This window comes from Python bivittatus, unplaced genomic scaffold (assembly GCF_059951505.1).
Source record: "Python bivittatus isolate LINGU-HERP-01145 unplaced genomic scaffold, Pbiv_v1 ctg000690_np1212, whole genome shotgun sequence".
Classification (NCBI taxonomy): Eukaryota; Metazoa; Chordata; class Lepidosauria; order Squamata; family Pythonidae; genus Python; species Python bivittatus.
The window spans coordinates 7,878,393-7,905,093 of record NW_028277096.1 but is presented as its reverse complement, the minus strand read 5'-3'; the positions used below and the strand labels follow the sequence as shown (position 1 = coordinate 7,905,093).

Sequence of the window (26,701 nt, the reverse complement as noted above, 5' to 3'; positions counted from 1 at the left end):
CAAAGCAGTGAAACTAGCAACATACAGTATATTTCCAGACTCTCTTTCCTGCAGCTTTGGGGCCACCAACCCTGATTTGCAGAAGTCCATGTAACTTTCAAGGATGACACTGTCTGGTTCTTTTCTATTTGATCACAGCAAGTGTTGGTTGCTCATATGGGAGAAAGTGTCTTCTTGATAAGGCCCATAGCTCAGCAAGGGCTGGAGAATCAGTACTGGTTTTTCATGTATGAGATCCAAGATATACCTCACAGACTCTCCCAGGTAAAATACCTCAAGAAGCAGGGCTGAGAAGGAACTTGGTCTGAGATATTGGAATGTATCTACCATTTAGATAAGACAGCACTAGGCTAAATGAATTCAAAATACTAATTCAAACAATACTGGAACAGCCCCTTTCCTCATTAACGGGTTTTCCAGTTGAAAAGTAAGTGGAAGTGATCTGGATCTTGACCTGATGGGGGGGGGAAACTAAAGCTCCACTGAAACACCAGTAAAATTCCACAAATGGGGAGTTTGCACAGGCAAAGCCTAATCAGGAAGCCCCTATTCCAAAAGGATGAAGATCTATGTTCAGTGTGCAGCACCTCCTTTTAACATTTATCAATGGGCATCGATGACTGAGAAGTTGTTGATCTAAAACTGTTGCCAATCATTGTAGTCAATCCTGGTTTGACTTGGTATAAAACAGCTTAATTTGATCCTGCATGGACAGATTCTGTTCGTACAACACACTTAACCATATCAATGAACTACCTAGCAGGCTCATCAACAAATGTGTGATACTTGGTTAGTTTTAACTTTATTTAGGGGTGTGTGTGTGTGTGTGATGTGTGAAACTAGCCTGATTCATTTATAATTCAGTGTATTGTACACACTCAGAAAAGAGGTTAATTCAGCAATCCAGTTAAGCATATTGTGTGAATTGACCTGGAAGAGCCCACTGGCCTGTGATAAAGCCATGCAGGAGGTTACTGGCCTATCCCTAGATCCCAACTTCAAGGGTTAAGAAAGTCCTCAGTCTGCCTCAGTGAAGCATAATGCAGTGGCTCACAAGTGCCAAATGCAATGATTCAATGTAAGTCAGTGACAGGGTTCACACATAGTAAATCAACCATAGTATGATTTGCCTGTTTCTAGCACTGCATGATATATGACCATACAACTGTGGCTTATTTAATAGACCATGGTTCAATCAAACCGCAGTATTGTCTGTGTATGCACAGAGAACTCACCAATATGTGCATACCCTAAGCCAAAAAGAGGTTTAGAGATCAGAAGTGGAGAACTGCCAGGGAGACGGTGTTCAGGTTACCAGAAGATCCAGCTCCCTATTCTTGACAGCTCCCCCCACTCCCAAACTTGCACTGGCAGTTGGCTGGGTTCACACGTTGTGCTAAGCCACAGGTAAGTATGATTTATTGAACAAGCCACAATTGTCTGGGTTTATACTTCCCACCCATAAATCAACCAGTGCAGGGCTTTCCTTGGGCCCTCCTGCTCCACAAAAGTCCAACAGAGATCTGCAGCAGCTCAGGTACGAAAATTCTGCCAAGCAGCTTTCCTTCTTAATCTTCAAGCAGAAACAATTGTGGTATTATGCTGGAAGTTGAAGAGCTTGAAACGTGCCAGGATTTCTCTTGGAGAGATTACAAAAAGAAACCCCCTGCCCCTGCTTTTTTTTTTTTTCACAGCTGAGTCTTCATTTTGCTAAACTAAGAGGACTGATTAAGGCTCAGTCCCCATTTATTATAATGTTGGAACTCAGTCTGGGAAAATATCTCATCAAAGCTTTTCCTCCACAATCATTGCTGAGAACGGGGCCAGATTAAAAAGGTTGCATATCCTGGGCACGCTTTATATTGTACAGTCACATATAATCATAGTTCTATGTAATGATGCCTTTATGCAGTGTTTTTCAACCTCAGCAACTTTAAGAAGTGTGGACTTCAACTCCCAGAATTCCCCAGCCAGCATGCTAGCTGGGGAATTCTGGGAGTTGAAGTCCACACATCTTAAGTTGCTGAGGTTGAGAAACACTGCCTTTATGCATTCTTTTCAGGCATCAGTTTTTTAGCTAAAATATTTGATAGGCCTTTGGGAGTTTTGCAGGCCCTGAACAGAATGCCCATCATGCACAGCAGATGATGCAGCACTGGCTGAGATAGGGAAGGTACATGTTTCTCTGTCCCTCTAAACAACAACAACACGACCTAGAATTCAGAGGTTAAGGTCATCCATAACTGGCAGGCTGCTCAGCAGGAAAAAAAGAGAGCAGAACATAAGAGTTGTGCTGGATTAGAGTAACAGGCTATTTTGTCCATTATTATATTATTATTCCTAAATAATATAGGTCTCTGACCTCTAATGCTATTACAGTGTAAACCAGTGTTTCTCAACCTTGGCTGCTTGATGCTGGGTGGGGAATTCTGGGAGTTGAAGTCCACACATCTTCAAGCAGCCAAGGTTGAGATACACTGGAGTAGACAGAGGAGAACAGCATAATGGAAATAAAAGGAAGGAAGAAAATGTAATAATAGTTAATAAACTTGCAGACTGTAGTCCACAAATACTTCTGCACAGTATTTTTGTTTAACAATATAGTTGTTAGCCAGAAAACTCTTTGCTCCAGCAAACTCTTTGTTGAAAGTTGGTAGGTAAACTGGGTTAATGATGGACAAGAATCAATGGGTTAAGAGGAAGGACTACCAAAGTATAGTTATTAGCCATGCTAGCAAAGTGGAGCTCCCATGTTCAGAAGCAGCCTAGCTCTGAACTCCTGAAAAGTCAGGACAAATAACAAGGAATGGCTATCTTCCTCAAGGCACATGAGCTACTAGAGGCATATACCCAAGGAAATTAATTAACAGAATATTTGGGGCTGATTCATAATTTAATGCTTAACATTCATGCATTATTTTGGTTCTGCTTGGTGGCTGGGAATCTTCTTTCCCGCTTACTGTGGGAGCTTACTCTGTGACCAGCTGACCGCTAGAACCTTAAAACAGCCTTTAAGGGCAATAACTGGCACCCCATCCCAAACAAAACCAGGTTTTGGTGGCCACCATGCACCACTCTTAACATTTAACTGGACCTTTCTGGTTGGCAAAGCAATTTGTATGTTCTTCCTCTTCACCTCCTTCTAGTTCTGTAATTTGCCCTAAAAGATGAGCACAGATACTCTTTTGGACCCTGAAAAGAGAGTTTCAGGTTACTGTAGAAGCTTCACTTGAGATCTCCTTCATCAGTTCTTCCAACTGAAAACAGGATATGGCCTCAAAAGACTGTCCAAGGACATGTGTCACTCTGGCTGCTGATATACCACATGCTTTTCTGAGAATTGTTTTGCCAAAACTCATAATACTGCATTATTCATCCAACTTTACAGGAGAACAACGCCAGGCTTTGTGTAAGGTAGTAAGTTTACAAGCCGTAGCCTTAATTGCTCTCTAACGCAAACCCCTCTGACTGTGTTCCTAGAACGCTTTTAAGCAGGTTAGTTAAGGACCAAACAGATACATCTGTACAACATGCTAAACTTAGCTAGCTAGTTTTTCTGTATTTCAGAATGCTGTGTGAAGCCACCCCATTTGGTCAGCTTATGGTTCAATGTGTTCCATAATGAAAGAAAAGTGGGTTGCAAATGTATGCGTGAATGCAACCTATATGTTTGTGTGGCCTAGACCAGCCATTAGGTATTTTCTGATTTGTTTTCTTGATTGGATCAAATGATGCTTCCCAGAGATAAACTGGGATCTACATAAATGTGGAAAGAGCAAGGAGGCCTTGTATAACAACATCCAAGCAGGAGCCACAGATGCTCCCTTTGAAGATATCCTTGCTAGGATGAACTCTGTGCATGTTCAACGGCTTGGGAACTTATTTGGGCAAGTAATAGTGTGTTTTACGTTTAGTTGGATTGACTTTATTTTTGAAATTGGATATGTGTGGTGGCTTTTCCCCTTCTATTTCCCCTTTCCAATTATGCTTGTTTTATACCCAGAGATTTGGCTATATTGTTTTTGAAGAGAATTTCTCATTAAAAACTTCCCCATAGTTCCAAGACTGACACAAGGCTTATTCAGTTCTTGACTCCTAGGCTTTAGGTAGGGAGAACCTTAAGCATCTTTTTTAGTATAACTTTTCAGACACCAGGCTGAAGGGAACATCGCTGGGGAAAATAGTTAAGAACTTCTCTGCTGGATAGATCGGGGAGCACAATGACTTGATCTGACAATGGATTTGCACTGTTTGCTAAAATAAATTTTGCTCCAGCATGGATGGCAGCTTGGTTCAGAGTCCATGACTTTCTATCATTCTCTGATCAAAATTTTCCACCAAAACCAAAAAGTATCCATTTGTGAGCAATGAACTGAAAAGAGGTATGGCTGTGCTCTCACAACATGCTTTGCTTGGTTACTGAATTCATTCATTTTCTGGCTTCACATAAGATGCTGAACCAAACACTAGCCAAACAGGCTGGGCTTGCACAACACACTAAGACAGACAGACACATAGAGAAACAGACTTTAACCAATGTTAATGCCAATCTAATTTAACATGATGTACAAGTGCATTTTCTGACTTTAATGACCTGATAAATCAAGTTATGTCAATACAATTCATGGTTGTAAACGCTGCATACAAAAAGAAGTCAGTCTGGAAGAAAGAGAGCCAAAAATGTTGGAATGAGGATTCAGGATAAGTCAGAGATCATACAAGATTTATAGAAAGTGCTTCAGAATGAGTAAGAGGTAGTACCGCATGAATGGTCAGGCAGGGATTCCAGTCACTGTTGGACACTGTGGCTTTGTTTACATATTGTGTTAAGCCAGGATTTTTAACCTAGGGTTTATTGAATATGCTGTAACAGCTTGCTTCACACAGCATATTTAGCCCAGTACAAACATGGTAACACAACATGTGGATGCAGGCTATATATGCACATAGCTTCTAGCCAAACATTTAACCCTTTCAACAAAAAACTTGCATGGTAATTAGCACACATTTGTTGGCTAGGATAAACGATTAAGTCACTGATCAATGAAGCTGCATGGATGAGTCTGGGAGGCCAGAAAGCTCAAGGGCTTACATGGAAAATTTCCACTGTTTGACAAAGCAAACAGCTGACTTTCAGGGTCAGGGAACATGCTCGGACACGTCAGAAGCACGGCGGATGGGAAATGATCGGGTGAGGCAACACCAAACTTTCACTTTTTCTCAACTGAAAAGCAAAAACAAAAATAGGAAGCCATACTGATAGACACAACTTAGAGCTGACTCCATGTTTACAGCTTATTTTAGACTTGGAGGGGTTTGCCAGTCAAAAGGCAATGGGCATCTTATTGAGGTCCTTTTCCTCTTGCGCATAAAAAAGAATAGAAAACCTCAGGATTTGTTTTAAAAAAAGGATAGGAATACCCGATTACGGAAGAGGCTTGATAGTCCAAAGTATGGAAGTCAGTGTATCCTCAGCCACTGTCAAGCTTTGCCTGAATTTGGATCTGACTGGGCTTGACAAGGGAGAGTACTACCTCTCTTGAAAATTCCCGGTTACCTGGGAAGAGCGCAGCACCCCTTTTCCGAAGATGCAGTCGATGAAGCAGGCAGAGTGCTAGCTGGAGCCTAGCACCAGCCTCCTAGCCCCGATGACCGCTTACAAGTGGGAATGCATTATCAGCATACTTTGGAGGCAGGGATAGTGATAAAGCACTTTGACTTTACTGTCATGGCATCTTCCAGCTGCCATTTGGTGGGCTTTTCAGACAGTATTACTTTTTAATAAAAGGAGTAAAGTAGAAATGCAGCCTCTACAACAAAACCACATTTGTTGTTGTTGTTCAATCGTTAAGTCGTGTCCGACTCTTCGTGACCCCATGAACCATATTGCGCCAGGCCTCCCTGTCCTTCACTGCCTCCCTGAGTTTGCTCAGTTTCATGCTCATTGCTTCAGTGATGCTATCTAACCACGTCTGCGTATGAACAATTACAAACAGAAATAAAATCAGCACGTTGACATAAAGCTTTTTTTCCAGCATATTATAGAGGCTATGTTTGCATAACGTGCTTAACCAGATCCGTGAAAGGCTGAGCAGCTACATTTGCCCAACATGCTGAAGTTTGATTACAGTTACAGAACAGTGATTCACAATACTGCAGGCCTCCCTGCCAGTCTAAATGCCAGGTAGCATCTGAATTTCAATCAACATTCAGAAGGGAGAGATACTCTATCACTTACACAAAGGGCAGCTCCCCTCCCACCCCTCCCTCTTTGCTGGATTTAGATTTAAATCCTTGGAAGAAAAAGGCAGAACCCAGCAGACACAGAGCAAGGTGTTTCTGCGCCTGAGCTGTATAAACAGGCACAGTGTATTCTCTTCCCAACAGCTTTGATAAATGGCTGGAATTACCCCAAGAAGGTGGCAGAGGTTTAGAAACAAGAAAGCAGAGGATTTTGCTTCACAATATTTCTAATGAAGAAGTAACTGCTCTAATTATATGTTGCAATAGATTTCAATTTCTTTTGTCTAGGTGTCCTAAAAAATGTATTCTAATTCCTATTTCTCTGCACAAGTAGCTCAATATTTACATTTTAATTTATTTTTACTTTTTTATTGATTTATTTGGAAAGGATAGATAACAAAGGGTCATCTTGCCCAGATGCTAATTAGAGTAGATTAGCACCATCTTGTGGCCTGCCATGAGCATTGCGTGCATTTTTGTAAATTGGGTTTCATATATTGTATCTTTTGAGTGAGTTTATTTTTAAAAATAGTTTGATTTTTTCTCTTGTGAGATTTCCCAATGGGGAAAAAGTTAAAAGATGCTTTTACGCTACCAGGTTCCATTATAGACATTTTTACCTTTTATTTGCTACATTATTTCCATTTTTACTTTTTATTTGCTACAAAGTCACTACAGGTTGTTTCTCTCACAGACTGGAATTAGACCGAGGTTGAAAAAATGGGACCAAATTTGAATATGAAAACCAAACGACGACAGGTACAACAACCAACCTTAGAACTGATAATGAAGACTGCTACACCAGGGCAGGAGGTAGGGCCAAGCTGTGTAAATTCAGTGGACCTCTAGACAAGGAAGTTTGAAACCTTCAGCCTTTCACCCACAGGTCCAGCCTGGTAGCTACACCTTGGTTAAGGTTTTGTGGCATAGCATGTTAGCCCAGTACTTGAATGGAAGATTACAGGAAATCCCAGGGCTATAGCAAGATTGGGAAGTCAAAAATCATCCTGCAAGAAAGCAAGGACAGACCATTTCTGTATTCTGCCAGGAAACCAACATGAATGTATCCATTACATTACCAGGAATCAAGTTTGACTTAAGGGTTAAGGTTAGGTTAGGTTAGGTTAACTCTGTTATATCTGGGTTGCAAAAATCCAGTTGATTACTAGATGTCAGCAAAGCCTAGATATGTAGTTCAAAGCTCAAGGAAAGTTTAATCTTTTGGTGCAAAATCAGAAAACTGATTTACTGGATACTAAATTAAACGCGCTGTTTGTAGCTTTATTCTTGGTAACTTTGGCAGTGTTCAATCTATGGATCTCAGTCCATGAAATAAAACAAAATTGATGCTGCAACTATCATAGCTTACTCTCCAAATTCCCTACAGGTGGTCCCCGGGTTAAGAACGCCCGGTTTATGGACAACCCATAGTTAAGAACGGAGCCTATTGTGGCAAAATTCGAGTTAAATACACAATGGTTCAAGTTAATTACACGATACTACTTATATAGTATTATACAATAATACTGTTCCAGCTTATATACAAATTCGACTTAAGGACAGACCTTGGGAATGGAACTCATTCTTAAACTGGGAACTACCTGTAGTGAATTTGGAGAGTCAGGTTCCTCCGGGTGAGGTGGGGAGCAGGCAGGAACCCTTGTTTCAACTAGCTTCAGAGGAGAAAACACAAATCCTCAAAGTACAAGACAAAATACTCCTTTTACGGAAACTGATGTAAGGGGAGAAACCCAGATTCCTGGTTGGTTCTTGGGATTTGATTTTCCTTCCTGGGTTTCATTGCCTCTGCCCATTACTAACTTTTCTTTAACCCTTTCAGTGTCTGAACTACTTGAAATAGAATCTCCTCACATTTATGAGAGTTTATTTCCACAATCTTCCTGGGAAATCAGTGGCAAATGGTTGTGGAAATTAGACTTTGATGGGGAAGGTGGGAGACCTTTAAAGATATAGATGAGAGAGAGAGAGAGATCCTCTGCTGCCGGTTGTCCTCTTCCTCTCTTTCCTTCCATCTTTCCCAGCATCAGAGCCTTCATCAGAGAACTAGGTCTTTGCCTAATGTGTCTGAAGTAAGATCATTTGACCTACTTGATCTGTGCCTTGAGTGAGAACTCTGGGTTGTTCAGTATTTCATTTGTTTTCTTGAAGTAGGAGCGATACGTATTATCTATCTTTTGCTATAACCATAATCCTCTATTAGGATGGTCACAGTGTCCATTGCCTGCACTATGCTGTTCTTTGTAGGAACGCATCATGGCATCTGAATCTCTTTTCCAAGACCTTCATGGCTAATCTACCAAGTGCTAGTCTGTGGTGTATTTCTTGACTGCTTGTTCCTTTACTGTTGATGGCTGCCCCTAAAGGCAGACGCTATCCATCACTTCAGTATCTTCATTATCAGTTCTAAGGTTGGTTGTTGTACCTGTCGTAGTTTGGTTTTCATATTCAAATTTGGTCCCATTTTTTCACTGTGTTCCTTGACTTTTATTACTAAAGTTTGCAGATCCTTTGCATTTTTGGCTGATGAAGTAGCCATTCTTGTTACCCTGGCTTTAATCTTTTAATATACTGTAATTGTACGATTTAAAAAAATGTTATGTCATTATTTGTATCTGTTGTAATTTTATGGTTTAACCTCTTCTTTATACTCTAATATAGTTGTAAAATATAGATAATATGTATCGCTCCTATTTCCCCTGAATTGGACATCGTTGACACCCTTCTATGAAAATGTCCAAAGTACTACCTAGTCTGGCTTCACAGGACTTATTTCACGCACTGTGGCTGAGGATATGCACGTTGTCACTGGATGGGCTCGGCCAAACATCTGCATTCTTGACTCTCGCCCATGCCAGGCTTTAACAGCAAGCCAAAGAGAGAATGCCTGGACGGTCCCAAGAAGTATTTATTGTGGATTAAGGAGGGAGTTAGGGAGGGGTGTGCTCTGAAAGGGGTGGTTGTGCAGCTTCTTCTTCAGCACTCCTCAGAACGACAACAATTCTCCAGAGAGAAAGCACCTCTTCCTATATCAACCTGATCTTCAGTCAAGGGTCCTTCAAGGTGATGTCACACCAACTCTAGAATGCTGTCCTTGACTCCTGATTAAGGCACAATTAATTCTATTCAGCTATTATGGAGTGGGTTGTCTCTTCATGTACTATTCTGTCATTCCAACTAAAGTCAGGTTAAAATACCTTATGTAAGTAAATTCAATTCAGTGAATTCAATGAGACTTTATATTCTGTCTCCAAGCAAAAAGGAACAATAATATCTAATAAATTATTATCAGTAAAGCCCAATGCCCATGATATGTGAAAATCAATAGGATTTTATTGACATGTTTTGCCAGAAAACTCACTGAAATGTTGGATACTTCCTAGATGATAGATAACAGTGAATTGCACTGATTCATTAACAAGATAATCACTTCAATGTATCTACAACATTATACACACATATAAAAAAATCCATCTATTCTAAAAGAAAATCAAAAACAGAAAATTAGACATGGAAGAAACATTAATTTGTCTTTAAGTAATTTAATAGGCAATTTTTTTATTACCTTTTCAGAATTGCCTTCTACAATCCCTCCCCCCCCGAAATGGTTGAAATAATAAATGTTATCATTTTTTTAAAAAATCCTTCCACATCCTACTTTACTGCATAGGTCTAGAAGTGTTTCCAAATGTTTATGACACTGATCCTTCTTTAGCTGATTCTAATGCTGTAGACAAGGGAGTTCTCTAGGTATGTCACATTGAACTTCATCCCCAAAGCTAAAGACATATGGCTTGAACCTCATCTAATTGCACAGCCATCCACAATACATTCTGGGGAACTTCTTGCCATTGACTCTTCACCTATATGGAGCAATCAGGACGGGGTGATTTACAGATGAGAAGAAAGGGGAGGAGTACCTTTACTCTGCAATTAAGCTTATAGTCCCCAAACAAAGAAATATGAGAGGGAAGGTGTTGAAGAAAAATGAGAAATGGAGGAAGACTTAATCATCACGTCTCCCCTACTGATGAGAGCTCCACTTTTTTTGAAAATTGGACTTACTAAACACAATAGGACTTACTTATGAGTAAAGGCTGACAGATGACAGGTACTTGCAGACCAAACGATTTCTGTGTTCTAACTTCACATCAACATTCCCAGTGTCTAACAGTGAATATTGGTGACTTTTAGAAACACTGTGGTCACCATTTTCCAGTACAGGGAACAACTGTGCTCTTAGGAGCAACTGGTCATATACATCCTTGAGGTGGCAGTAAAACTTTCCTAGAAAGAAGGAAGCAACTACTGTATGCCATTTGTCCTCTACCCAAATCTGGAGAGGCATCGGAAAGGAGGAAGGCTTTTGCCAGCAATGATTTGTACCAGAAGGCCCAACAGGCTTAATAAGCAGTTATGACAGTGAAAAAAAGTTCATGTAATGAGTCTCCCTGTAATTAAATACAGATGTTCAAATGCTCAAAGCTCATGCAACTATCACTGAAGCGTGTGTTTCCATCACTGCCTGCTGGCTATCCAAATACCTGGTGCATAAGTAGTTATAGGGCTGAATGCTAAGACTTAAATGATCACCCTGCAAATCTTCCAAATAAAATTTTAAGTGCTCCTGCAGGATCTGAAAAAAAGAGTTCGTATTTACCAGCCTCGGTATATAATACTTTGGAAGTCAAGGTTTCCACTGCCAAACACATGCCATAAAAATTAACTAAAAAACAAAAAAATGTCACTTTAAATCTATGCATAGGCACCAGCTGACCAGTGGCTTTATTGAAGTGGAGAAATCTTCAAGGGTATCATAATTCTGGATTCCATTTCCTGAATAAGTGGTACTGTAAATAAAAACAACAACAAATAAGGTGATACTTATGACACATGAAAAATGAACGGCTGCTGTAGCTAAAGTAAATACAAGGCACATTTCTGCAGCCCAAAGGGCCAGTCAAAGTAGCCATCACAACTTTAAACATATATTCAGAAGTGGTTGGAGGTGTTAAAGAAAAAGCTGTAGTCATGCCTAACACCTTCAGTTATACAGAAAACCAGGTCAGTAGCATCTGCAAGGGGTAGGTAAAAAAAAATCCAAGATGGCAGTTACATCTGTGCAATTGAAGCCCCGCCCCTTTATACAGGTGTGTGATACACTCACAAAAAGGGCAGGGCTTCACTCCTGCAGCCATGGCCACCATCTTGACTTTTTTGACCTCTCGTCAGATGCCTCTGCTCTAGGTCGCTTTACATGGACAAAGATGCACTGTGGGGGAAATCAAGACGCGACATGGGATGGCAGCTTCATTCTGTAGCATTTCGAAACTCTTCTGAGAGTTTAGAAAAAAGAGACTATGCTGCTCCTGATGAGGGAGATGAGCAACCCGTGAGACACAGACTAGAGTGGGATAAGCCTGAGAACAGAGAAACAAAAAGTGGCAACAAGAAAAGAAAAAGGAAAAGGGAGGCAGAATACTCAGAAATCCTGTGCTCAAGGGAAGGGCCTCCTTTATCAGAGCAGCGCCAGGACACAGCAGTAACTCTCTAGAAACTCAGCTGGTACTCAGGAGTTGGAAGCGGAAGAGTCAAGGACAAGGCTCAGATCGGTGCTCTGTTTACACTGTAGCCCTAATAATGCAGATCCGTGACTGCAGAATCTAGCAAGCTCGTTTTCTACATGTAACAGCCTGAGTGTTTTAATCTTACATGTCTTTCTCCTGTCCAGATTTCACGTCACTCATTTCTTGGTCTTGGAAATGGAGAGAAACTGCACCTTGATCATCTTGCCTGGTCTCCAGCTCCCTGCCTTCAGCCTTGGCAGCTTCAGACCCCATACCCTCAACCCCAGCAGCATAACCAGCTCCACACACGATGAGCATCATTGCTATGATACTGTCCCCCAAAAAACCCTAACTCTGCTGATCCCAGAACCTCCAGTAGAAAACTTTATCTTTAATCCTCATCACATTTAAAGAAGTATAGACGTATGGTCCAAAATGCTTGCTAATCCTGTCTCCAGTTACACCACAAAAACTGCCCTGAAATCAGACCTCCCAGTTAGCCATCTGTCAGCCTCATCCTGGGGATTACTAGTACTTGGAGAAGAGAATTTGTATCCAGAGAGGGAACAACTAGGAGAGAAAACTACAAGGTTTCAGGGCCACAACATCTTATGCAAGTATTTATTTCCTCTTTTATTCATTCACCAAATTTCTATCCCAACGCAATCTAGCTTATTTTATTTATTTATATTTCAAATTTGTCACTGCCTATCTCACTACAAAATGACTAATGCCTCTCAGAGGCTTAAACAAAATATAAAACAAGTTACAGCGTTAAAATCCCAAGAGGGGCCATCCAGAACTATATAAGCAAGAGATAAGAACTGATAAGAACAGGGGAAAAAAAGAAATACAAAGATGGTGTCCTATATCAGCTTCAGAAAATGCCCTCAGAAACAGTTCTGAGCACAGAATTATTTCTGCCAGGAGGCTGTTCCAAAGTGCTGACGCTGCCAAAGAAAAGCAGTCCCTTCTAGCTTTAGCCTCCTCTCCCAAATCTCTCAGAAATGTGGGACTATGAGCAGCTTTTCCCTGGATGTTCTAACAGACTGAACTCTCACTGGTTGGAATATGCAGCCCTGCAGGTACCCATATGCTGTGTCATAAAAGGCTTTACAGGTCAAAGCCAACACCTCAAATTGTACCTGGAAACCAAGCAGCAACCAGTTCAGGGTCCACAAAATTGGTACAATGTGCTCCCATCTCCAGGAGCCAGTAAGTATGTGGGCCGCTACATTTTGGACCATATGCAGTTTCTGAGTAGTCTTTAAGGACAGCCTCATATAAAACTTACTGCAGTAATCCAAGTGCTAATGAGAACATGAGTTATTTGTAGCCAGCTCCTCTACACCAGGTAAGGCTGCAGACTGGAGTACCCGCCAAAGCTGAGCATAGGCCTCTCTGGCCACAGCTTCCACCTGCTATATTCAAGCAGGAGCTGTGAGTATTAAACTGTTACCTGTGTAGTACACAAGCTCATCCCATCCATGCTTGTGCCAGGCGGCATTTCTTATGTCTTCTCTCGCCTGCAAGTCTCTGTAAGCTGGAAGCATTGGTAGAAAAAAGATTTGGAGCTCTCAGTGATGTGATAGCTATCAACATGTTTAAAATACAGCAAAATGCCATTCAAGGCTCGACAGTGCGGCACCTACAAGTGTCAATGTACCACTTGACAAGTGTCCTGCTGATACTGATACATTTTATTTTATTTTTCATTCTTTCAAGTAGTGTGGCAAGTAGAGGTGGTGCTGTGGAGGCCAGGAAATGACCCAGAATATGGGACAAGAAAACTGAATATTTTAACATGAACAAAATCCAAATTTTCCAGAGGAATGTTAAAAGGATGCAAGTAATAGTTGAATTTGCTCTTATGTTAGGACTGAACTAGAAGAGGTAATGAAGTGTATGTCTAAGGCAGGAGTGCAAAATGTTCAGCCTGCCAAAATCTGTTTTGCAGCCTCCAGTGCACCACAGCAGGACCAAAGCTTTCAGTCCTTTTGTTGTATTTTTGGTGATTTGGCAGGCGTGGGGTTAATGGGAAAAATGTGTGCCTTAAATTTTGCAGGGGCTTCAAACTCCTGCTTCACCCCTTTTAATCTCCAAAACCTCCTCCAAATTAGATCCTGTTCACATTGTGGGCCCTGACGTGGCCCCCAAGCCAACAGGAATGACTCATTCATGGCCTAGAAGCCCAGTCCTACCCCAAAGATGATGGACCATGTACAACTGTCCAATCTGTGAGAAAAATCCACCAACAGCTTCTTTATCATCCTGCCGTATACGAATGGCCCGGGCCCTGAAAGTTAGGAGATGGATGTTTACAAACTGGATGTTGGAGTTGACATAAATGCTGCCTCATATTTCAAACACAGCAATAAACAACAGATTGCAGAGACACATGTTGCTATAAATAATATTCAGAGCAATGGAAATAATTTGGAAGACTAGAAGCCAACAATTTTTAGATTACAGCATTAAAACATAATTCAGCTTATGTAGGTTACTTAGAATTTAAAGAGTGCTTTGAATCCATTAATGATTTTACAATAATTATTTATTTATCTAAAACATTTGTATAGTTGCCCATCTTAAACCAAACTCTGGACGGCTTATTAATATGTTTTATTAAAACAAATCTGGCAGGGTAGTTTCCTTGATTTGTAGAAGAAGAACCAGCACTGAACAATTTGTCCAGGACCACTTCAGAATGCCCAAGGTTTGAAATCAGGCTTTGCAGACACCAAGGCCCAGGATGGTATTTGTCATTCAATAACTATCCTCAATCTTGTTACTTAATATCAAACTGCCTTATATTAAGTTAGACCAGTATTTTTCACCCTTGATAATGTTAAGATGTGTGGACGTCAACTCCCAGAATTCCCCAGCCAGTCATGCTGGCTGGGGAATTCTGGGAGTTGGTCCACACATCTTAACATTGTCAAGAGTGAAAAACACTGAGTTAGACAGTTTCAAGCAGTACTGTTTATGCTGACTAGCCACAGCTACTCAAGGCTGCTGGAAGCCAAGGTTATTCTCAGGATACCAGCAGCTGCTTCATACAAAGCATATCCTCTATTACATATGTTTTTCTCAGATAGTTTTGAGTCTGGGGCTAGTTAGCCTGCCCTAAAGCAAGGGACCAGTCACCAGTCAGGTAGAAGTGACATTTTCCTAACTTTCCATCTTAATGTAGTCCTGAACTGGAAAAAAAACAGTTGCATTAGGATAAGGATATGAATGTGTCTAGAACAAGTTCTTACTTTGTCCTTTGGATTAAAAAATGTTTGTGGCCAGCATTACTTAAGAGGATGTTATCCAAAATAATCCTTAGCTTGATGTGGCAAATGCTACATGACTTATTTTATTTATATTTACAATCAGTTCAACAAAGCAATCTCCTACTCTTCTCATTTTGCAGGTGAGAGTCTGAGGCTCAACCTAGTCGTAAAATTCTGCACATCTAAAAACAGAAGACATAAATTGCATTATAGGTATAACTTATACTTGTCAGTATTTATACCAACTCTGCTCATGCACACGTTTTATTCTTAAAAAGCTGGAAAATTCTTCTCCTATCGTTTTCATTTTTTAATGTGCACCTTTATTTTTCCCAGTAACGGGTTTGTTTACCATAGAGGTGTTTGCCCTTCTGGTTAACAGAGAATCAGGTAAGGATGAATGAAAGGGCAGGAGGTCGCTGCCCTAAGCTGTGCTTAGAAATATATGAAGGCTTCCAATAGCTCTTCCCTGAGCTATTCACAACAATGAAAGGTGCTAAGGTTGAATGGGATAATCATATTCATAATCTTCTCAACAGATATTGGGGAAATAGAATGTTGAATTGGATGACACCTAGTTAGTACTTGCACAATTATTTTTGTTTTCAATAATTTCCTTCCAGCCCTTGCTTAAGTGCTGGAAGCAGCATATAAACTTATACGGCAGGGAAGTCAGCCTAAAATGTCATTCCCAACACATTATGGTTCTTACCAGTAGTTGCCCCATTCAATCATTGTTCCAGGCTGAAAGAAAACAATATACGTCATTAGATCTAAAAAGACTTCTTTTTATCACCCACAAACTGAGAATTAATATGGACTGCTACCTGTTTCTAGAAACCAGTTTTAGATTCTTTTCAAAAACAACACAAGAATGATGGGATGATGACTTAACACTGTTTCAGTTTTCACTAACAAGAGCGGTTATGCTGAAGTGCTTATTTCAGTGAAAAATATGACACTGAGTATTGTCAAACGACAGAACTTTCAGGAGAAAACTAGTAAAAATAGGTAGTATTGGCACTCTAGTTAGGCATTTCTGTCAAGAACCAATCTGCCATTTTGTCTACCAGTTGTATTATCTGAATAAGCTTCCACAGGTATACAATCTTGTTTTAAGACATGATTTCTGAGTAATTAATTAACTACTGTTAATTCAGTAAGATACAGCCTAGGCTCTGAGGTTGTGCTGAAAACAAGTATGTTTCTTCTTTATTTTTAAAAATGCCCTGCAAATTCTCTACATGTGGAAGAAAGCCCACTCACACGTAATTGATAAGACCTTAATTCATAGATATTGGGCCCTGGCCTGGGAACAGGTTCATTCCAAAAACTGAACTCCAACAGCAACTGATTCTTGCGGGACAGCAGCATGTTTCCTCTTGCTTTGCGAAACTCTGTAAATTCCTAAAATAAAATAAATAAAATTCACTATGTTCCTTAAGGTTATTGTGGAAAGATATTACACTTATTGTACTTATTGAAAAAGAATTTATCCAGATTCTCTTTATTCATAACTCAATAATGGAAAGGTACCAAATATGAGTGATTCCTAATGGGTACCCAACTCTAAAACTCATCAGTGATAATGTAAACACTATTTGCATAAATCTTACTTTATGTAGGATTTGCGGTACTGAGCTATTCAAGAATACATAATCTATTTTAAAGGAGAAAGAGAAAAAGGGGTGTGAGAGTGAGAGGAAGAGATCACATATATAATGAAAAATGCTATAGTTATTAAAATAGCCTTCCCCTACCTGGTATCATTTAAATGTGTTTGCCTTCAACTCTTAGAATCTCTAGCTAGCATATCCAACAGTGATTCCAGGAACTGAAGGCCAAAACATGTAGAGAGCACCAGGTTGAGGAAGGCGGGATTAAAACATATTAATTTAAGAAGAAGCAGTGAGATAGAAAATTGCATTTAGTTCTAAAATTGTGATATATTAACATAAAACCACCCATCTTTTTCTTAAATAGTATAAAAAGACTGAGGTGTTATCAGAAATAAGGGGTCAGATCTCTCAATTTTGGGGTGGAGGCTGGACAATGAGGTACAGCTCTTCAAACAAAATTGGGCCACTATGAATGAAGAAGTGCATGAAACTGGTGATGAAGCTGCAGAAAACTTTTCCACAATACCATCTTTCACTAACAATATTATAGCAGTGTCCCAGAGACATGAATTCTTGGTAGAGACAGTCAGCTTTACAGGAACATGTCAGAAGCTGGCCTCTGTCTGATAAATTTTACAGTAGATAGATAAATTTGCAGATAGATATAGTAGATAAGAGGAGCTGAGCTTTCTTGACAAAGCATCCTGAGAACTATACTGCATCAGATCAAGGGACTCTCTTTCAAGGACCACTTCCAGGGTCCAAGGTCTCTTCCATGTGACCACTGACTTCATACACCACTAATCATAAGCAGGATTTTCCTTTTTTCCCCTCTTACAGTGTTTGCTTTTGCGGGGGGGGGGGGAGGGGGACAAGGAGCAAGATACCTTCTCTTCATGAGAGGAAGGGAAACCCCAGATCAGACCTTACCAGAAACATCAGAATGTATTGATAGAGATCACCTGATCTTACCTTATCATCTCGAAGTTTACTCATGACTTCTGTAAGGGCTGGATAGCCGCCCTCATATCGCCAGAGATGGACTGAAATCAAAAGACACATATTTAAGTTCTCTTCTCTTGTAGGAGATACATAGGGTGGTTCCCGCTGGCACCCTGCTGCATCAGATATAAGTATTCCATACAGCATTTGAATTTTATTGGGTCAGTGTTTGCTCTTTCTTAGACCTTGCAGATCTTGAGTCTAATCAGCTCCCTGTAACCAGCCCCCTGTTAACATACTTTGTACTGTGGTGGGATGCTGGTTGCTTTTCCGTGCCCAGTTCTTGCCCACCCTTTGCAACTTCACATCCAGACTGGAACAAAACATCTGCTGCAAACACGCATCATTGGCATAATTTCGCACTCTGCTCTACGTCTTGTCTCCTACCAGCCTGATCTTGCTCTCCGTACCACGTGTTCCATGTCCCCACCATTGTACATGGATACTCCTTCCCTTCATGGATCTTTGGCAGAACACTTTGACTAATAAAAACAAAAACAAAAGGAATGCATATGTTATGGACTTCACTTTCTCCTAATGCATTTACTGGTGACTGTTGATTGTCACCAAGTGCTTTTACCTTCTATCAGTATTTGATGGAATCTCCCCTTGGACTCCTGGAAATTGCATTTTCATTATGTGGTGGAAGACCTCTACGAGATCTCTCCACAGCATGTTCACAAAACATTAATGGCTAAGGATCTTTGTGAGAATCTAGATACTTTAAAATCACCAGACGTTGGCACTCTAGATGTGCCCTGACAAAGGAAAATCTGCACTGTTATTGCTTTTAAGAGGAGCACTTACAAGAGCATTTCTGCATAGTTAATCGGTGGATATTTCTCAGTATTTAATAGCATAATTATGGCCTCTTTTTCATATTCAGCAGAATGAGGTGGTAGAACCCTGAACATAGTGGACTGCATGTTTCACAGCTCATCTTATAGTATGCAAAAATAGCTCTGCATGCACAAAAATGCATATGGGGAAAAGGTTCTTCTAGCTCTGCTTGTTAGTTTTTTTTTCAGGGAACTGTTTCAATAAGGAGTTCAAATGCTATCCATTTTTCAGTCTAAGATAACTTATTCTTGCTCCTTTCAAGTGAGTATAAGATGAACTATTTGCCCAACCCTATGTATGTTTACTCAGAAGTCTTACTGAGTTCATAAAATTAACTCCTAAGTAAGTATGCGTAAGATTTAGAATCTGCAAAGCATTTAGTGTGATATCTGGACTTGAAAGCATCCAGTCGGATATCTGGACTTACCAAAGTTGGTTGTAGGACTCTAGACATTCCGGTTTGACATTGTGAACTGAAACATTGAACATCAATGTTAAAATGTTGAGAGAAAGACACAAACTCTAATAGAGAAATATTAAATATAGAAATAGTTGCTCACATTGCAATTTATAAAGACTGCTAGTCTCCTTTTTGGCTAAGAGATTGGAGTGAGCATCTTTCCTGGGATCAACCTTTCGGACAAACAGTGATTTCAACCAACTCTCTTCTCCAGATTGGTTATGTGATAAGGCAAGGCCCCTACAGGAAATGGTCAAAGAAGAAAAATCTAAATTATATCAATAATGAATTCCTAACAGATTACATTCATCTCTACAAATGTATTTTTAGGTAAAATAATGTATATGGGTGTTTAAAATTGGGGTAGGCTTATAGTTATGCACACGCATATATATAAAAGAGATACAAAGTTTTTTTTTTAAATGTTTGCCACTATATTCTTCTGTTTTTAAATATCTTTTGTCAATATTCTTTTTTGATAAAAAGAAAGCACCATTTTAGAGAAATCTTCTGTAACTAGCATGCTGTCAGAGAATTTTTTTCAAGGATTTTAGGAATAAAAATAGCAACATGTGGAAACAAAACTTCAACCATATATACATGGTTTGCTTTCTGCAGTTATGTATGTGGATATGAGACGTGGCTTAAATATTTTAATCAAGACCAGGTTAGGGATAGACCATCATGGAGAGAATCTATGTGGTTGCAGGGAGTCAAAAATGACCTGATGGCATATAATCATAATCAGAACTAATTACTAACATAAATGATGAAAAATATTTTGTAAGTTCATTTATTTTATTCAGGATTAGAAGAGAAAAAACTTTAAAAGCTAACCATTTTAGTTTATCAAATATCTACTAAGGTTCTGTGATCTCCAAAAAATGCTTTCAAACATAAGCATACCATTTGTGTGCAACATCTTAAAACAGCAGCATCTTTTCCCGGTAGGCATGGTAGGCAGCTGTGCAGTTCTCAGGAAAAAGCGTGGCTGATTTAAGGTGTTGCACACAGGTACTATATTTATGCTCCTGTGTACTCTGAAGGTGTTCCGGAGACTGGATCTGAAAGGCTGCATGACCCTTTTATCTACATGTCTAACAACAGGACAAAGAGACATAAGGCTGGATATACAAGACCATGCTGTTTTAGGCTCTACTGAAATAGCAGGGATATTTAATTATACTGAAATCTAAGTATTCATTTAGTCCAAAAGTGGTGAACCTGTGGCCATCCAGATGTTGCTTTCCTACAAATCCCAGTATCCTCCCAGTTTGCCATGGTGATTGAAGCTACTGGGAACTGTAGTTCAGTAATGTTTGGAGGGCTATAATTTCCTCATCTCAGCAGGGAAGATATATGGTAAGGTTGAGGATTTAAGGCAACATTAAAGGTGAATGTTGTACAACACTTTTAACCAGGCCAGCAAAGACCTAACAGTTTTATTCATATAACATCTTAAGCTTGGTTAACTTTTACCTTGATAATTTTTTTATGATTCAGCATCTTGCGTGTCTGAATGCAGTCCATTTGTTAGTGGATGATGTCATAAAAACCCAGAAAACAGTTAACGAATTAATCAAATTACATTTATTGTGCAAGCATAGCCTAAGAATAACAACTACATCTGCCATCAGGCAACATATCCCTAGAAATAATTCTGCACAAGTGACACTGAAATAATGATTTCCACTGTGGAGGAACTGGGACTTCCCAAAACAAGTCAGAAGAAATAAAACTTTATGCTTCCTTTTTAAGAAATTTGGTGCAGCAAATACTGAATCAGAAAATCTGCTATTCAAGAATCTTTCTGCTTCCCTGATGAATAACAGGGGGGTTAATTGTGCAAAGGTGGTTAAAGCTTGTAGCCCAACTCACAATACCTAGTTATATCCCACAGTCCAAATTTACAGAACACAACACCATCTGTTTCAATAAGATGGTACAACAAGGTTTAAAAAAAGTGAAGATTAAGCATAGAACTACCTCTATAAACTTCCAAGTGAAAATCCTGGTTATCTTGAAAAAAGTATTCTCTCTCATTTTCCACACTTTGTAACTTGGAGTGCACAAATCCTTATCTTCCACAAGTCTTGTGGAAGGTATTATTCTTTAAGTATGTCATTTGGTGACTGAAATGTTTTAGTTGGAAACAGACATACTGTACTCAATTTAATCAAATAAATGTAGTAGCACTGTAATACACAATATTTTATTTTTATTTATTTATTTATTCATCAAATTTATATAGCCACCCATCTCATAAAAAAGTGACTCTGGGTGGTATACAATAAAACTATAAAACAGTTAACATATAAAAAACAATTATTATTCAGAAAAAAAATTAAAAATCACAAAGGCTAAGTGAGGGCAGCAGATGTTGACAACAATGGAGCCACCTCAGTACCTTGCCAGTTTCCTGGGGCCCCCAGGCCTGAGGCATAACCAAGCCAGCCTCACTTTGGGGGTGGGGAGCAGGATGTTTCATAAAGTGGGTGCCCTGGCAGAGAAGACCCACCTCCTGAGACCCACCAAGTATAGTTCCCTAGCAGACAGGACCTGAAGCATGCCTCTTCTGCCAAATCTGAGGGGTCAGGCAGATATAATCAAGGAGAGGCGGTCCCCGAAATAACCCAGCCCCAAAGCCCATGCCATGAAGGGCTTTGAAGGTCAAAACCAGCACCCTGAATTGGACCTGGAAGCAGACTGGCAACCAGTGCAGCTCGCGGAGCAGAGGTGTAACACGTGCTGTGCTGGAGGCACACGTAACTGCCTGCGCAGCTGAATTTTGCACCTGCAGAAGCTTCCAGATACTCTACAAGGACAGCCCCATAGTTCTGATGATTAGAAAAAAGAGAGCTACGCTGTGACCATACAGCAAGCGGTAAATTTATAATTGTACTTATAACTGCTGTGAAGGAGATTGGAAGCTACTTCTTCGTATCTTTTTTCTTTCTTTGCTTTTGCACTTTTAGCTCTTTCTGTGATTTCTTTTTTTTTCTTACTCTATATTAGTTTCTATTAGTTTTTATCTTCTTTCGTGTGTATGTATATATGTATATATGTGTGTGCGTATGTGTGTGTGTATCAATCCCATGTAAAGGGCATTACAGTTGTCCAATTGGGAAGTGACTAGGGTATGAGTGACTGTGAGCAGCATCCCCCCGATCTAAGAATGGGCACCACTGTCGCACAATGTGGAGCTGTGCAAACGCCCTCCTAGCCACAACTGCCACCTGCTCTTTGAGCAGGAGTCCTGAGTCCCCCCAAGTTGTGCACCGGGTCTGCGTGGGGCAATGCAACCCCATCCAACACCAAAGATGGCACAGTCCTAGAAATGGCAGGCCCCAAAACCCAGAGCCACTCAGCCTCGCCAAGGTTCGGCTGAAGCCAGTTCCCCATCCAGGCCCTCACAGCCTCCAGGTACTGGGATAAGACGCCCATGGCACTGGATGTATACCTTGCCTCATGGCGACAAATGAGCTCACCCAGTGGTCCCATGTAAATGTTCAGGAGGAGTGGAGAGAGCACCAGATCCTACGGCATGCCACACAGTAGGGGCTGAGGGCGGGATGTCTCCCCTCACAATCACCACCGACTGGAAGACCCCAGAGAAAGGAGGCAAACCAGCATAACACAGTGCTGCCCACTCCCAATCCTCTGAGCCGATCCAGAAGAATATCACGGTCAATGGTATTGAAAGCTGCAGAGGTCAAGTAGAGCAAGGCTAGATGAACAACCCCCATCCCACCCTCACCAGAGATCACCCAAAAGCGTGACCAATGCAGTTTCTGTCCCATTTATGGGTCTGAATCATGACTGAAAGAGATCCAGATAATCCACTTCATCCAAGGTCCTCTGAAGCTGTTGTACAACCATCTTCTCAACCACCAAAAAGGGGAGGTTAGATACTGGACAAAAATTGTCCAGTATAGTGGGGTCCAGAGATGGCTTCTTGAAAAGGGGGCGAATCAAGTTCTCCTTAAGAGGCAAAGGAACAACCCCCTCACTCAAAGAAGAATTCACCACCACTAGAACCCGCTCACACGACACCCCCTGGGCTGCTTTAATAAGTCAGGAGGGGCATGGATCTAAAGAGCAGGTAGCTGAACGCACAAGCCGAAGGACCCTCTCCATTTCCTCAGGCCGAACAGGTTCAAACTGTTCCCAGATAACCAGGCAAGGCTCCTCCCCAGGCATGTCCCCTGGACCTGCAACAACTGCGAGTGAATTCTTCTGCACACCCCTGCAAGGGATTCTCCGAGCCCCCTTTACCCAAGAGGGCACCTGTCACCAAAACAGGGCCGTGGGACAGCTATCCACAGACGCAATAAGGGCAGAGAAATACTGATGCTTCACCACCCTTACTGCCACAAGGCAGGTCTTAATAGTGGCTCTAACCCATGTTCTAACATATATTCGCTATGTTCTATGCATGGGACATTAATATCGGTACAGCCATCAATAGTTATCTCATACTATTAAAGTATCATTTTTGCTTCCTAATTCATGTCACAAATGGTTAGACTTAATTGGCTAGAGGTAAATCATATAATATGCATGACCAAGGGTTCCAGGGCCGCATTGCTTGGTTTGTGAGAAAAGCCTGTTTCCTAGGAAACTAGAACATCTCAAGGACGTTTGAATTGCTTGTACATCTTTATCATATATACTCCTTAACAAAGTATAAACAATGCATACCAGAACACCTTTTCATAGTCTCTTTTACACTCTGGATTTAGTGGCTCAATCAGAAATTTTTTATCTAGCCTTTGTTACCAAACACTAGCCTCTGTCATTCCCTAATGGTGTAACTGCATGTCTTGTATACTATACGTGGGCAACCTATTCACATTAACCTTACTTTGGGGTTTGATGATTCATTGTTTCCAATTAGGAATGGTTTAGGCCTTCTCCAGTTGTTTTGGTTGGTACCTTGGGTGCATTGTGGATAATCCCAGTGTGGATTATGTTTCCATTATTGTTTTTAAAGCATGGCGAATAAAAGAACATAGAAGTATATGTTCTTCTTTACACCCTAGTAGCAACTCTCTCTCAAGGCTAAAAAATCCCGGATATTTCTAATATTCCCATCCTGTGCACATGACATTGGTTCCTACATGGTTGCCTTTAGAATCCTGAAATATGTTTTTGTTTATTTTGTTTTTGACAATGGCTACTGACAAAGCTTTATAAAGAGAAATAATCATACATAATCACTCATCCATCTTTTTAACAAACAGACTGTCAGAGTTTTCTTCTAATTTTCAAGAGATAAAAACCAGGAGGCATATGGCTGGATATTACATTGTTTTAGATCCTACTAAAATAGTAGAATGCTAAGTTACCTTGCAGGAATAAAGAATTAATATCAGTCCAAGAGCAGTGAACCTGCAGCCTTCCAAGTGTTGCTGAATTACAACTCCCAGGCGCCTTACAATTTACCATGCTAGAGTTGTAGTACAGTAACATCTGAAGGGCCAAAGGTTTCCCCACCTTATGAATGATGTAAGGAAGATTTTGAGTGAGACCTATGCTCTGATTTTTCCCCAACCTAGTTTCTTCCACATATGTTAGAACTGCCATCATTTCCACCAGCATGGGATGACAGATCTGGAAGCACCAGGCTGGGGCAGACTGTTCTAGATAATTAGAAAGGTGCATAGAAACAGAAAAGTTGTGTAGTGCCTAAGGGCATTAGATGGTTGAAACATTCATTTGAAAGAGACTTGGTGTGGGTGGCTGTGAATTATCAGGATATGGGGTGTAAAGGGCAGGGGAAAGTTCTGATACAGATTTTTATTTATTACTTTTATACACCACCTTCTCCCTGAGAGCCCAAGGCAACACATGTGGTCTTTCCTCTCCTTTTTCCTCACAATGACCATATGAGGCATATACATGGTCACAGCAATGATGACTAATCCAAAATCATCCAGTAAGCTCCGTGGTCATGTGAAACTTGTAATGGATCTCCCTGTTAAATAAAATTCAGAGTCTGGTAGCACTTTTTGAAACTGACAATTTTATTTAAAGTATAAGCTTTCGTGGGTAGAAGCTCACTACAAAGTGATTCGATTCACGTGGAATTTAAATACATTGGGATGAGGCAAGGGAGGGGAAGACAAGGTAATTTTGCAGATGAATGTTCCGTGGAGGTCAGATTACAGGTACCTTATTAACAGCTGTAATGTGTTAAAAGCCCTATTCTGTTTGCTAAATCCTTCTGAGATAGCCTGAAACATTTTGATGTATGTAAGCTCAGCTGTCTCCCACTCAATGAGATCTGTGATGAAATACCCTGGGAAGTTAAAATGTTCTGCTTTTACTATGTCCCTGTTTGATATCTCCTGATATCAAACTTGTGTCCACTAATTCTTTTGTGCCAAGTCTGGCCTATCTGCCCTACATAGAATCCAGAGGGGCTTTGGTTGCAGATGATGGCATATGTTAAATAAAATAATTGGGGAAGAGCCAATTCATGTGCAGGGAGGAAGCCAATGGGCTTCACAGATGACAGGAAGAGGCAGGTAAATGGAGGGGGAATGGCTTAATACAATTTACACCAGTCTTTTGCTTCTTCTTAGTAAATCATACTGGGAAAGAATTATCCAATGGATTGCAAGTGGAGGCAGGAAGAAGAAAAATGTACTATTGCAGGTTACTTTGCACAGCATTTGATATACTGAAATATTAATGTAGTATATTATCCAATGATTACTGCTAACCGATGCCTAGAACCCATCATTTGGCTCTCATAAAGGTCTCTCATAAAGGTCTCCAGAGTCACTTACAATTTAACAAGAACAAAAACAGGTTGAAATAAAGTTGAGGGGGTTCCTACCCATAATATAAGGGGGGGGGGTTTCAAGACCTTCTTGCTGGGGCTGAATTAGGGGGATTTTGAAAAGGAAGGAACCAGTTGTCACGCGCGCAGTGTGTGAACGGGACGCCCCTTTCTCTGGTTGGACTCGCACAACGCTTCACATGGTGACCGCATGATTCCACGTACTACTCTGACCCATAAACGGTCGGGGGTTACCCAACACGCCGCCCTCCCCTCGGTTAACACAATCCAAACTCGTTGTGTGCGCACGCGTGTTGCAAGAAGCCAGACCCTGGAGAATGGCGGGGGTGGGGCGTTCATAACAGGGGCTCTGAAACGGGTTACATACATCCAGCCCGGGCGCTCTTTCAGGCACCGGGCGCGGCATTGGTGCATTTACAGCAATTCTCTGGACAGGGCTGGAGCTCTGCCCTCCCCTCCCCCGCAAGTGCCCTGAGCGAAGGGAAGGGGGAGCCCCTAAGAAACCACCTGACTGGCCCGTGACCTTGAGGATGACGGCCACCGCGGGAGGGGGGGACGCGCGCGAGACACTCTTCCCTCTCCTCCCCCTGCAGCTTCGCTCACCTGAGGTAGAAAAGGCGGGAACTGGCCCCCGGTGCTAAGAAGGGGCCACGGCGGAGGCGGCCCCCGCTCCCCCACAGCAGCGCCCCGACCGCCATCTTGACCACCTACGCTGGGGCGGGGGGGGAGCAGGCCGAGAGAGTGAGGGGCGCGATGCGCCTCGTCAGCCACTAGAGGGCCTCGGGGATTGCGAGGACAGTTCGGCGAAGGGGATGCGGGGCGGAGGGCCGGTCAGCCTCGCGCGCAGTGCGGGATGCTCGCGAGCT

The 26,701-nt window shown here is 41.1% G+C and overlaps 1 protein-coding gene across 1 annotated transcript; it reads right to left on the bottom strand.

The window, feature by feature from the left end:
* Positions 1-9,574: 9,574 nt before the first annotated feature.
* NIPSNAP2 (nipsnap homolog 2) lies at positions 9,575-26,654 on the bottom strand. The gene is made up of 10 exons (XM_007429688.4): positions 26,439-26,654; positions 19,128-19,267; positions 18,995-19,040; positions 18,115-18,209; positions 17,698-17,768; positions 16,373-16,513; positions 15,819-15,850; positions 14,030-14,124; positions 13,288-13,371; positions 9,575-11,111 (listed from the first exon to the last, which is right to left on the bottom strand). The coding sequence occupies exons 1-10, from the start codon at positions 26,531-26,533 to the stop codon at positions 11,047-11,049; spliced, it is 864 nt and encodes a 287-aa protein (XP_007429750.1). The 5' UTR covers positions 26,534-26,654; the 3' UTR covers positions 9,575-11,046.
* Positions 26,655-26,701: the final 47 nt, after the last annotated feature.

Excerpts from the sequence above, each read along its gene's own strand:
- NIPSNAP2 (XM_007429688.4), bottom strand. The coding sequence starts at position 26,533 with ATGGCGGTCGGGGCGCTGCTGTGGGGGAGCGGGGGCCGCCTCCGCCGT. Across the intron at positions 18,210-18,994 it reads GAGTCCTACAACCAACTTTG|TCAAAGTGTTCTGCCAAAGA; the intron begins GTAAGTCCAGAT and ends TGTTTTTATTAG. Across the intron at positions 16,514-17,697 it reads GTAAACTTCGAGATGATAAG|GAATTTACAGAGTTTCGCAA; the intron begins GTAAGATCAGGT and ends ATTTTATTTTAG.